Source organism: Sus scrofa, chromosome 14 (assembly GCF_000003025.6).
Source record: "Sus scrofa isolate TJ Tabasco breed Duroc chromosome 14, Sscrofa11.1, whole genome shotgun sequence".
Classification (NCBI taxonomy): domain Eukaryota; kingdom Metazoa; phylum Chordata; class Mammalia; order Artiodactyla; family Suidae; genus Sus; species Sus scrofa.
In genome coordinates this window covers 104,823,795-104,835,719 of record NC_010456.5, presented here as the reverse complement: position 1 = coordinate 104,835,719, position 11,925 = coordinate 104,823,795, and the positions used below count along the sequence as shown (strand labels likewise).

At 43.2% G+C, this 11,925-nt stretch overlaps 1 protein-coding gene across 5 annotated transcripts in view; it reads left to right on the top strand.

Annotated features, from left to right (window-relative positions):
• The window catches only part of MYOF (myoferlin), a 170,699-nt gene that overhangs the window by 105,493 nt on the left and 53,281 nt on the right, over nucleotides 1-11,925 (top strand). For all 5 annotated transcript variants that reach the window (XM_021073854.1, XM_021073852.1, XM_021073856.1 and 2 more), the window contains 5 exons: nucleotides 400-555; nucleotides 4,233-4,364; nucleotides 7,181-7,344; nucleotides 9,323-9,437; nucleotides 11,167-11,272. In XM_021073854.1, the coding sequence (XP_020929513.1) occupies nucleotides 400-555; nucleotides 4,233-4,364; nucleotides 7,181-7,344; nucleotides 9,323-9,437; nucleotides 11,167-11,272 (673 nt within the window). The remainder of the gene's footprint in view (nucleotides 1-399; nucleotides 556-4,232; nucleotides 4,365-7,180; nucleotides 7,345-9,322; nucleotides 9,438-11,166; nucleotides 11,273-11,925) is intronic.

The following is an 11,925-nucleotide window of genomic DNA, read 5'->3' as shown; positions in this document are numbered from 1 at the left end:
CTATATTAGTATTTCATGTTTGGAAAATAGCAGATTGTGTGACGCAGATGCTCTGTGTCCTCTGAGGTGTATGAAACCTGTAACCGCTTGACCGCTGTGGATGACCTTCTTCAAATGAAGGGCGAGATTAAAAGGGGCTATTTCCCCAAATTGCTCGGAGCTCTGTAGGTGGGGCTTTTGGCAGGTGAAGCGCCCCTTCCCTTCCCTCTGTTCCCTTTGGCCAGTTTCAGGCTACCTCCCAGCCCTTCCGGCTGTGCTTCTAGAAGCTGTGTGTGTGTCCAGAATTTGGGCAGAGCCCTAAACGCAGTGCTCCTTTGCACAATGCTCCAGAGCCTGCAGGGTCTCTGCCTTTAGACTAACTCTGGCTTTACCTCCCTTTCCATCCACCCACGTGACCAGCCTCAGAACAGCATGCCTGACATCATCATCTGGATGATCCGTGGAGAGAAGAGATTGGCCTACGCGCGCATTCCCGCGCATCAGGTTTTATACTCCACCAGCGGTGAGAACGCATCCGGGAAATACTGTGGGAAAACCCAAACCATCTTTCTGAAGGTATGGCTTCATCACTGTGAAATGTGAAATACTTAAATGTAAAGCCCATATTCCCAAGAAGGGCGGCTTTATAAATTGCCAGTCGATGAATGGCTAGGGCGATCCTCATCGATTTCAGCCTATTCTGGCCCTTTCTCTAGGGTGGTAATTCCCAGAGTGGTCTGAGGTCTGCTGGCATCCAATCAAGGACTCTTCCTTAGAGCTCTCTGTGACACTAATAAGTAATATTTCATGGTCATTGCTTTGCTTTCTGGCATGAATTCTCCACTTACTTCCAATGTTACGTGGAAAGCAATGCCTCTCTCCCTTTCCCTTCTGGTGAGCATTTGAGAAGTAGGAAAAAGAGAAGGCAATATAGATAGTCTATGGAATCTATGTCTTAGATTAAAATGGGTCCTCAAATTGAAATATTTTGAAAATGACTGTTTTAGGGCCAGGGTTCTGAACATTTTTAGAGTCATGGACTGCTTTAAGAACCTGATGAGGGAGTTCCCGTTGAGGCTCAGCAGTAATGAACCCAGCTAGTATCCATGAGAATGTGGGTTTGATCCCTGGCCTTGCTCAGTGGGTTAAGTATCTGGTGTTGCTGTGAGCTGTGGTGTAAGTCCCAGACGCGGCTCGGATCTCACATTACTATAGCTGTGGCATAGGTTGGCAGCTGCAGCTCCAATTTGACCCCTAGGAAACTCCCATATGCTGCATGTGTGGCCCTAAAAAAGGCAAAAAAAAAAAGAAAAGAAAAATAACCTGATGAAAGCTACTGGCCGTCTTGTCCAAAAGAATGCATATCTCCAATGCATCTAATATTTTGCATCTGATCTAGGGGCTTTGTATAACCCATGAATCCATCCCAGGACCCGCAGTTAAGAACAAGAGGAGGGGTTTGATCCCTGGCCTCATTCAGTGGGTTAAGGATCCAGCTGTGAGCTGCGTTGTAGGTTGCAGACGTGGCTTGGATCCAGCTTTGGGCTGGCTCTGGCATAGGACAGCAACTACAGCTCCGATTTGACCCCTAGCCTGGGAACCTCCATATGCTGTGGGTGCGGTCCTAAAAAGACAAAAAGACAGCCCTCCCCCCAAAAAAAACACCCAAAAACAAAACAAGAGGAGGGCCTGGGAATGAAAACAGAAAGATCTGAATGGTTGCCGGATGCAAGTTTGCCATCCCTCTCTGTGGTAGACTCCAGCTGAGTTCCTTGGAATTTCAGGGAGAGGAATAAAAATTGGGAGGAGAAAAAGCAATCAGGGGAGAGTGTTCCCCTAAAACAAGGACATATATGCTAACTTTTAATAAATGCACTCATTGCTCTTTAATCAAGAGGGTGAAAATAGAAGCAGAGTGATTACCTTCTTTCAAGTGTCTCTTGGTGGAATACATTTTACTCAAGATAGAACCACAAGTATAATTGACCTCAGCGGTGCGTGGAAGCAAACTGATTAATAAATAAAACTTCACAGTGGGTGGGAAGGAGGCAAAGTAGTATTCTCTGTGTTACGTTTTAGAGCTCAGTGGATAAACAGCACAATGCTTTTAAGAGAACTGTTGTATATATTTATTGATTTTGCTAATGCCCCAAACAAATGACACCCTTCTCCAGTTTGAGGGTGTCATTTAAGTCCATGGGGTTTTTGTGTTGGTCTTGGGACCCCTTTACACTCCTAAAGACATTATCGAATACCCCAGAGAGCATTTGTGCATGTGAGTTGCATCTATCAGTATTTACTGTAATAGAAATTAAAATTGGGATGTTAAAATATTTAAAGATAACAATAATAAACCCATTATAAGTTAAACTATATATTTTTATGAAATATAACTATTTTAAAATTCAGAGAGCAGAGTGATACTGTTTTACATTTTTTGCAAACCTGGCTTAACAGAAATATAACTAGATTCTCATAACTGCTTCTACATTTATTTTGATGGACTAAGTTTCTTGGTTGAAGTCTATGAAGAGAATCTGGCCTCACACAGATAGGTATTTGGAAAAGGGAGGAGTGTTTTAACAACTTCTTCAGATAATTGTTGATATTCATCTTTCATACAACACCAAACTCAGTGGTAGCTTTTAAAAGGTTAATTGCAATGTGGAATCTGAGACTGTATCAGTCAACTTTTCATTTTGTGCTACATTAAAATCCATTGATCTGTCTTGTACTTTGAATGGCTCTTTTACCTATGCGTGACTTTGTCACATTAGGTAGTCATCATTTGGAAAATGTTGGTTCACTGAGTTATGCGTATCTTCCTAATGTTGACACATTTAATCATACAATATTTTTAAAAATCACATTCATTAATATCACTTATAAGAAAAAACCTTATGTATTGGGAAGCTATCAAGATGACTCACTGAAGAGACAGAAACAAATTTTCCAAAATTCTAATTTTAACTTGAAAGCTAGAATTTTATCAGCAATGAAATAAAGTCAGTTATTGTCCTTGAAATAACAGGCTCACTTTATGTTCAAGAAAATGTCTGCCCCCACCCAACTATGAATAGCCATATTTTTCAGCTAATTGCTTTTTCAGGTAGAACAGGTATTTCATTAAAAAAAAAAGTTAGCTCAGTTCATAACTCAATTGCTTAAGGGTATTTTGTCCAGACACAGACTAATATGCAGCAGAATTTCATCACACAAAAGAGTAAAAAGACGTATTCGGTGGAGTTCCTATTGTGGCACAGCAGAAACGAATCCAACTAGTACATGAGATTGCAGGTTTGATCCCTGGCCTGGCTCAGCGGGTTAAGGATCCAGAGTTTCCATGAGCTGTGGTATAGGTCGAAGACATGGCTTTGATCCTGCGTTGCTGTTGCGTAGGCTGGCAGTTGTAGCTCTGATTTGACCCCTAGCTTGAGAACCTCCACACACCACGGGTGTGGACCTAAAAAGTAAAAAAAAAAAAAAAAAAAAAAAAAAAAAAGATATATTCAGGAATCACGATTTAATAGGATTAGTCATTTTTACTGCTTTATCAAAGAAATTCCTAAGTGAAAGTGGCATTTTGTTTTCTTCACTGAGAGTGAGAAACCTACCAGGGCAGTTTGGTGTTACTGCCTGGATTCCTGCTCCATGCTTGTTTTATCTACCAGTGCTTTTGCACTGTCAGTGCAAAATGTCAATACAGTGGAAAAGGCAAGTAACATCCTAGTATTATTAGGAAAATGGTTTTGACCTTGTTAAGCCGCCTGAAAAGGTCTCAGGGATGCCCTGAGTTTCCTGCTTTAGTTGTTATTTTTTATTTTTATTTTATTTTTTTGTTTTTGCTATTTTTTTGGGCCGCTCCCGCGGCATATGGAGGTTCCCAGGCTAGGGGTCGAATCGGAGCTGTAGCCCCCGGTCTACGCCAGAGCCACAGCAACGCAGGATCCTATCCGCGTCTGCAGCCTACACCACAGCTCACGGCAACGCCAGATCGTTAACCCACTGAGCAAGGGCAGGAACCGAACCCGCAACCTCATGGTTCCTAGTCGGATTCCACTGCGCCACGACGGAAACTCCTTAGTTGTTATTTTAATCTTTACAGAATGATCATTTGGAAATATTTTAACTGCCCAAACAAAATTCGTCCACCGAAAGTAATGATTAAATGTTCAATCTACTTGTCTTGACCTTAATGAGCCAGCCCGTGCTGTGCCCAGCATAACAGGTCATGTTATTGTGCATCTCAACAGTATCCGCAGGAAAAAAACAATGGACCAAAGGTGCCGGTGGAGTTGCGTGTGAACATCTGGCTGGGCTTAAGTGCTGTTGAGAAGAAGTTCAATAGCTTCGCAGAAGGAACATTCACCGTCTTTGCTGAAATGGTACATTTAATGACATCACTGTCTTTTCCTCTTTGTGGGGGTGTACATTTACTTTTTATCCTAAGGGAGAATATTCAGATGTCAAACCAAACACCACCATAATCACGACCTGAAATCCCATTCAGGAGCCTTAACTAAGTGAGTAGGGAAAGATGGATGGGGAGGGCTTACCAACTGCATTGGGATACCCCAGAATGAGAAACACGCAAGCAACCCAGGAGTAAGGGCACTTGAGAGGTGCCAACCTTGAGAATCCTGCTTGGGGTCTGAAGTCTTTAAACCCCAGAAGACTCCCACAGAAGACTCATTCCATGGTTAGGGGAAGCCTCAGAGGAGTTTGCCCAAGAGCAAAGAAAATGCTGCCTTGGATACTTCAAAAACAATAGAGATAATTTGTAACTCCTTCACTCAGTTAAAAATCCACTTAGTTAATTAAAAGTCTCATTACAGTTAAACCAATGAAAATAATTTTCACAAACTTTTGCAGCCAAAAGCGGGGTTATTTGGATGTTTTACTCCAAGTGCTTATTGATGTAAATTTATTAGGCATATTTAGTTGGGTCTCTTCTGACAATTTTCTGATGAGCTCCATTCTTCTACAGATGGGCCTTTGTGCTCAAATAATTGGGGAGAAGATGATCTTCATTCTAGTTGATTTGTAATTGTGTTTCTGCTGCCCACCACTGTGCCTGACCACTGGTTCTGATCTTACTGGGCAAGAAAAATCTGCGGCCATCTTTTCGTTTTGCTTTTTATATATTTAAAAGTATCGGGCACATAGTAGGTTCCTATAAGTACTTATTAAATGCATACGCATATACATAAGAGGCGACAGAACTTACCCACCTATCCAAGCTTTTAGGGAGTGGTGGCTTTATGTCAGGCATAGAAGCAAGTGGCCAAGATGATGAGGAAGCCACGCCCTGTCCTCAAGGATCTCGTGATCTATCACAATGATTGTAAAACCAAGTGTCTCATTAAATAGAATCCCGTCCCTGGGGATTCTGATTCTGTTGCTAAATTAGGGATTAGCACCTGCAGTGATTCCATTGAGGGTGGAGACAGGGCGTTGTGGTCCACTTTGAGAAGCAGTGAACCCCATGGGAGACACACGCAAAGTCCTTAGACTTGGAAGTGCAGGCTTAGAAGTATGAGTAGAGATCAATGGGGGTATGCTGGGGGCCACCAGGGAGGCCCTGCGTGGTAGATATTGATGTCCAGGTGTCTGGGCAGCATAGACGGGGCATCAGAATTCACAGGAGAGAGGCTTGCTCCTGCGCTCCTGTGGGATGTCTTGGCCTCCATCTGCCCTCTAGCTCTGTGTCTGAAGCTAAACCCAGAGAACTTGGCACTGAGCAAGGAGCAGCCCTTCCACTATTTCCCACTTCCAGATCCTTCCCTGCACAGAGTGAACTCGTTTCAACTCATAGAGAGAGATCACCCACCCATTTCAGTTGTTTTGTATGACTGTAGTGTCTCCAACTTCTAACAGCCTGAGAGTACCAGGAGGCGCACATTCATAACAGGAATGGAAATGTCACTGGTTCTCGCCTTGCTGGGCTAATACCAAATCTGGGTTCTCTAAAAAGATATCCTGCCCCCCCCTCCCATTTCTGGAGGTAACTGAGGTGCATCACATGTGCTCACAGTCCTGCCCCACAGCTGCTGGTTAACAGCCATAGCCTCAAACCACAGGAGTCTCCCATCTCCACAGCTGCTGCCCCCCTCTCGTCTATGCCAGGATCCTTGCCTGGATCTTATTACAGCCACGCTGGCTTCTGAGTAGAAGTGCAGGAATTGCTCCTCCACTCCATGTCCTTGTCACATGGAAACCAAAGGCACCATGTGTATGCCCCTGAGCCTCACAGCCCCTTGTGATAACAGTTCCTTTAGCTGCTGCCTAAAGCTCAGAGCTGTAGCTGAAACAGGCACTACTGGGTCCACTTGAACCCAATTTCCTCATCAGGTCCCGACTCAAACTTCCTCTGTCCTCCTTCAGCCAAAATGCCCCTGTTGCTTAAGCAAGTCATCTTCTCCCTGAACAGACAGGTGGAGATTCTCAGCTTGGACCCAGCTTGCTCTCACCACTGGCAAGTCTCATCCCTTTTTCTGACTGACATACTGAAAAACAGACCATTGTAGATTTACGAGTTCTAACTTAGAGAGGAAGGCCCTGTAAACCTGAGTCTCCCGTTGCCACCAAACTTGTTTCAGAAAAGATCTTGGTCTACTCGCCACATTCCAGAGGGGAGGAAGGCTCAGAACTTCTGGGCCACATAAAGGCTGGGCGCTAAAGGACCTTCATGTTTCAGATGGGTTCCTTGTGCTGTCTAAGATGTGCACCATCAATTATAATATCATTCCTGTGGGGAGATGTGCTCCAAGTTCTAGGCAGCAGACTTAAACTTTTAGAGGACTATACATTCATAAATTGAGGATGTTTATAGGTATCTAAAAGTTTAGGTTCAGAGAACTCTTCGGAGCCATTCAAAATAATGGTAGAAACAAGTAGCATGATATATCACTGTTTACAAAGCAGTTTCACAATCATTTGTACATTTGAACTACAGAACAACCCTATGAGAAAGGTAGTATTATCCTCAGTTTATGAATGAGAACCCCGAGTCTTAGAAAGATGAATAATTTACCCAAAGTTGTATAATCAGTTACAGCCCAACTCAGGTCAATACCTTCTGAATATAAAGCTTTTTTGCTTTTTCTCATTGTTTAGCCTAAGTCCTAGATGGACTTGAAAATGTATGTGTTGGCTTTATTTCTTGCTCCCTGATGATGTTTCTCCAATTTCTTTTTAATAGTATGAAAATCAAGCTCTTATGTTTGGAAAATGGGGCACTTCCGGATTAGTGGGTCGTCATAAATTTTCTGATGTCACAGGAAAAATAAAACTCAAGAGGGAATTCTTTTTGCCTCCAAAAGGCTGGGAATGGGAAGGAGACTGGATCGTTGATCCTGAAAGAAGGTAAGTTTTCCATTTTCTGAGAACAAAGGATCTTCATGAAGCCTTTCCTTAGAAATTGCTAAATGAATCGTCTCCATCATTCTTGGTCATATTTATGTAACACTCACTGAGCAGAAGTAAGTCCATAGAAGCTTGAAGGATGTCATCAGTGTCCCATAACAAAACAAACAAATGTAAACACCTGGTACTAACATAATGAAGACTTTATTACGTGTGAATGTGTCAAGCAGTGGGCTAAACGCTAGCATCATCTTATTAAATGTGGATTCCAGTCCTATAAAATAGGTGGTCACAACAATCATGAAGAGTCTGAGATTTTTATCCTATTTGCAAGCTAACAAGTCACTGGCCACAGTCTCTTGGATGTTGGCAGGAGACACAGGAATCCTGCATCAGAGGCAAAGGACTTTGTTGCCCATAGCAAATAGAAGTACCAGAGTATCAACATTCACTCTCATTCTCCAAGCCCCGATTCCCACAGGGTGACAAAAAGAGGTCTAGATGACGTTTATACATGAAGTAGGTTGTATAACAGGAGAGGAAGCCTGAGCTTAGGGACCCTAATCCTTTATAATGGGTGGTAAGCATGCCAGCCCTTTGCTCTGGAGAGAGTCACTGTCTTCTGAGGTTGTTCCCTTGACATGATAATCTGTAACAAAGGTCTTTAGAAATGTAAGAGATGCACAAAGAACCATCTTCCAACAGAAAATAGTTATTATCTGCACTTTACAAATGATGAAACTGAGACCTGGCGGGATTAAGTCTCTTGGCCAAAGGCACATAGACTCTCAATGGGTGCATTTATTGAAGGAAACGAGTTTGTGAAGATGGGTTAAGCTTCAAACTAGAGCTCACTCTCTCTGTCCACATTCATTTTCTGTAATCACACAGGAGTAGGGAAAGGGGTGGGGGAGTGTGCTGGGTCTGGTCTGTTAAGACCCAGTGTTTGCACATGATTGCTTTTCACCCAGGACAGCTTGCTTTGGATGGACTGGGGTTGCTGATGAGGAGAAGGGAATAGGATTTGAAATGGAAAGAAGGAAGGTTAGTGAGGACAGGGAAAGGCTGGGGAATTGGAACTGGAAAAGCAGAAGGTCAGAGCTTGTCAGAGCTGGATGTGACTCCAGAGGCGGCAGCCAGTTCTCTCCTCCTCTGAGGCCTAGAGAAGTGATGGATAAGCCCAGTTTACACAAATGGTGGGAATCTCTTGTCTTCTGATTTCTTTCCAGTGCTTGATTCTAAGGGAGCAAATGGCAGGGAAAAGATGCAGAGATAGTAAAGGAAAAAAGAAACCTCAGTTGACTGGGTACCTAGCAGAAGACAAGTCAAAGTTGGAATGTCTGTATTTTCCTCTACGGGTTGTCGAAAGAGTTCTGAACCTAAGAGGAAAACTGGCATGGCAGGGAGTCAGTATGGATTTCTCAAGTGCCCAGATGGACTTGGGAGTCTTAAATGACCTGGTTGGGCTGTCATTCCTACCAAGGAACTGTCCAGAAAATGTAAACTCCCCCCTTCAGTTTGCGTTAGGTAGACCAAATAAGCGGTGAGTAAAAGTTTCCACACTTGGCCCAGGAGGCTGTCTGCCCTCTGTTTTTTAAAACACGGGGAATGAAGAAAGACCACTCTCTAGTCTTTTGAACTATCAGCCAAGCTGAGAAAAAGCTGAATGGCCCTGAACTGAAACAGGAACGGAAGCCTGGTCCCCCGAAGAAGCTGCCCGTGAGGCTGTTTTCCCAGTCCCCACCCTAAGGAGCAGCCCTGCTAATTTGAGAGGTTCTCTGTAATTTAGGTCTCATTGTGGCAGCCGGCCCCTCTTCAAAGGAATGTCAGAAGCTATTACAGAGAGGAGTTGGGGGTGGAGAGAGGAGTGGGGCGCGGAGGGCCACCCCCAGGGCGTAGATGTTTCTCGGCCATTGGAAATAGCTGGGGTGGTCGGTGACCGTTTCTCCTTCACTAATGCGAGCCTCCTCCTCCGCAGCTTGCTGACCGAGGCAGATGCGGGTCACACGGAGTTCACAGATGAAGTGTATCAGAATGAGAGCCGCTACCCTGGGGGCGAATGGAAGCCAGCAGAGGACACTTACACGGATGCGGTGAGCCCGGCTCCTGGGATAAGCCCTCCTGCGGGAGGTCTGTGAATCCACCAACCGCAAGGCGGGGCTCTTCTGCTCCATCTCATGCTCTGAACAGCCTTCTGCCTGTAATTTAAGCCTCCAAAGTACATCTGTAATTATTTCTTAAAGAAAAGACATGGGGCCCACTTAACTAGGTGTTGGTACATGGTAAAGTCTGGGTTGGGCAAATTCTTTTACTGTAAATATTTATCTAACTGGTTTTTTAAATCATGACAAATTGAATGCTCATGTCTTTAGTGTATTCAAACAGCATAAAAGGAAATGAAAAGTAAATCCCACCCCACCCCCCAGAGATAACCAGTGATAGCAGTTTCCTATTCCTATACAAATATATAACTTCTTTTTTTCCCCCACAGAATAGAATTGTGTTGTAGGCACAGTTTTACAACTTGTTGTTTTCACATGATGCTGCATCTTGCACATCTTTTGATATTGATACATGTAGATCTATGAGCCTTCAAAAAAAATGCCTGCAGAGTGTTTTATTATATGCACCCCTCCCATAATTTACTTAACTAATCTTGTCCTTGTGGACATTTAGGATTTTCTTTTTCCCCAGTCTGTTTTGTTTTGGCTTTGGCCATGCCCATGGCATGTGGAAGTTCCCAGGCCAGGGGTGGAACCTGCACCACAGCAGCCACCCAAGCTGTTGTAGTGACAACACTGGGTCCTTAACCTGCTGCACCATAAGGGAATTCCTGGTCTTTGTTTTTTGCAAACGGTGTAACAGTGAACATCATTATATATACATTTTTATTCACTTAGGAACGTTTGTTGGTAGGAGTGGTCCCTGCATTGGTTTGGTCAAGATTTCAAGGCATATAACATTTTGACACATACTGCCAAACTGTTTTCAAAGAGGCTGTACAAATTTATATTTCCAGAAACAGCATAATAGAGGGCTGTTTTTCTAGATACCATCCCACTTTTATATCTTTCTGAATATATGAATAGATGGTATCCTGTTATTTCAAGTTACACACTGTTAGAGTAAAGCTGACTAGTCTTCTGTACGCTATGGACCTCCTTTATTATGAACTTTTTTTATAACTGTTTTAATACAGAATTTAAGTCAGTATTTAACAAAGACCTTGTCAGTCTCACATGTTTAGCATCTACGACCTCCAGTAGCTTTACCCCATACTTGAAAACATGTGTTTTTCATGCTTCATCCTGCTCTGTGGGGTCTTTCTAATATAGCTGCTCATAGCATTGCTTCATTTCATAATATTAAGCTGAACCCTATGAAATTGCTGATATTTAACCTACGAAAACAGTTCCAATGGTTTAACATATCATAGTCCCTCAAAGTGGAAACAAAGTATTCTGAAACAACAACAACAACAAAAAAACTAGTTAGTGTATAGCAATTGTAGGTAAATAAAGATTAGAGATTTTGGCGTTGCTGTGGCTGTGGCGGAGGCTGGTGGCTAAAGCTCACATTAGACCCCTAGCCTGGGAACCTCCACATGCTGTGGGTGCGACCCTAGAAAAGACAGAAAGACAAAAAAGAAAAGAAAAAAAAAAGAGATTTTTCTGAGAAAGTTTGACATCTGTGTTGGTATCTAAATTAGCATGTGATCTCATAGATAAGTGCAATGAATCCTATTTCAGCTTTTGCATCTTATTTAACACTATGGCTTCTTTCTCTTCATTTGTTGTGTTTTGTTTGTTTGTTTTTTTAAAGAATGGTGATAAGGCAGCATCACCCAGCGAGCTCACTTGCCCTCCAGGTTGGGAATGGGAAGATGACGCATGGGTCTATGACATAAATCGTGCAGTGGACGAGAGAGGTAACAATTGAGATCTAGTACCTGACCTGCAGCAAGGACTTGGTTAACGTAGTAAAGTTTCATTGGGAGGGAGGAGCCCTAAGTCCTGTTGGTCTCAGACAACCAGGTCCTGTGGTGTCACCTGTGACTATTCATATGCAAAATCTGAAGGACAAGAATGTGCTTGGATAGGTTGGGGGTGGGGGTGGAGTGGGAGGCATCAAGAACGAAGGATACAAAGTAACAGGGCACCAGGTAGCTGGACTTTGAGATGCTGGGGGTCCAGCATGAGAATTTGAGAGGGAACTGGAGTTTGGATTTTCCCTATTCTAACCACATCCTACCCTCTGTGGGGTCACCACACACAGGGATCCCCTAGCTCAGAAGACAAACAGTAAAATGCCTCAAAAATCCTCTTCTTCAGAGAAAATGTTGATTATTGACATAGCTTCTGGTAATGTTTATCCTTTTCTATGAATAATAAGGTTAAGGAACTGGAATGTTTAGAATTATCAAAAGAGAAAATTTTTTAATTAATTAATTTTTTTGCTTTTTTAGGGCCACACTCACAGCATGTGGATGTTCCCAGGATAAGGGTCACATTGAGGCTGCAGCTGCCAGCCTATGCCACAGCCACAGCAACTTGGGATCGGAGTCGCAGTTCACGGCAATGC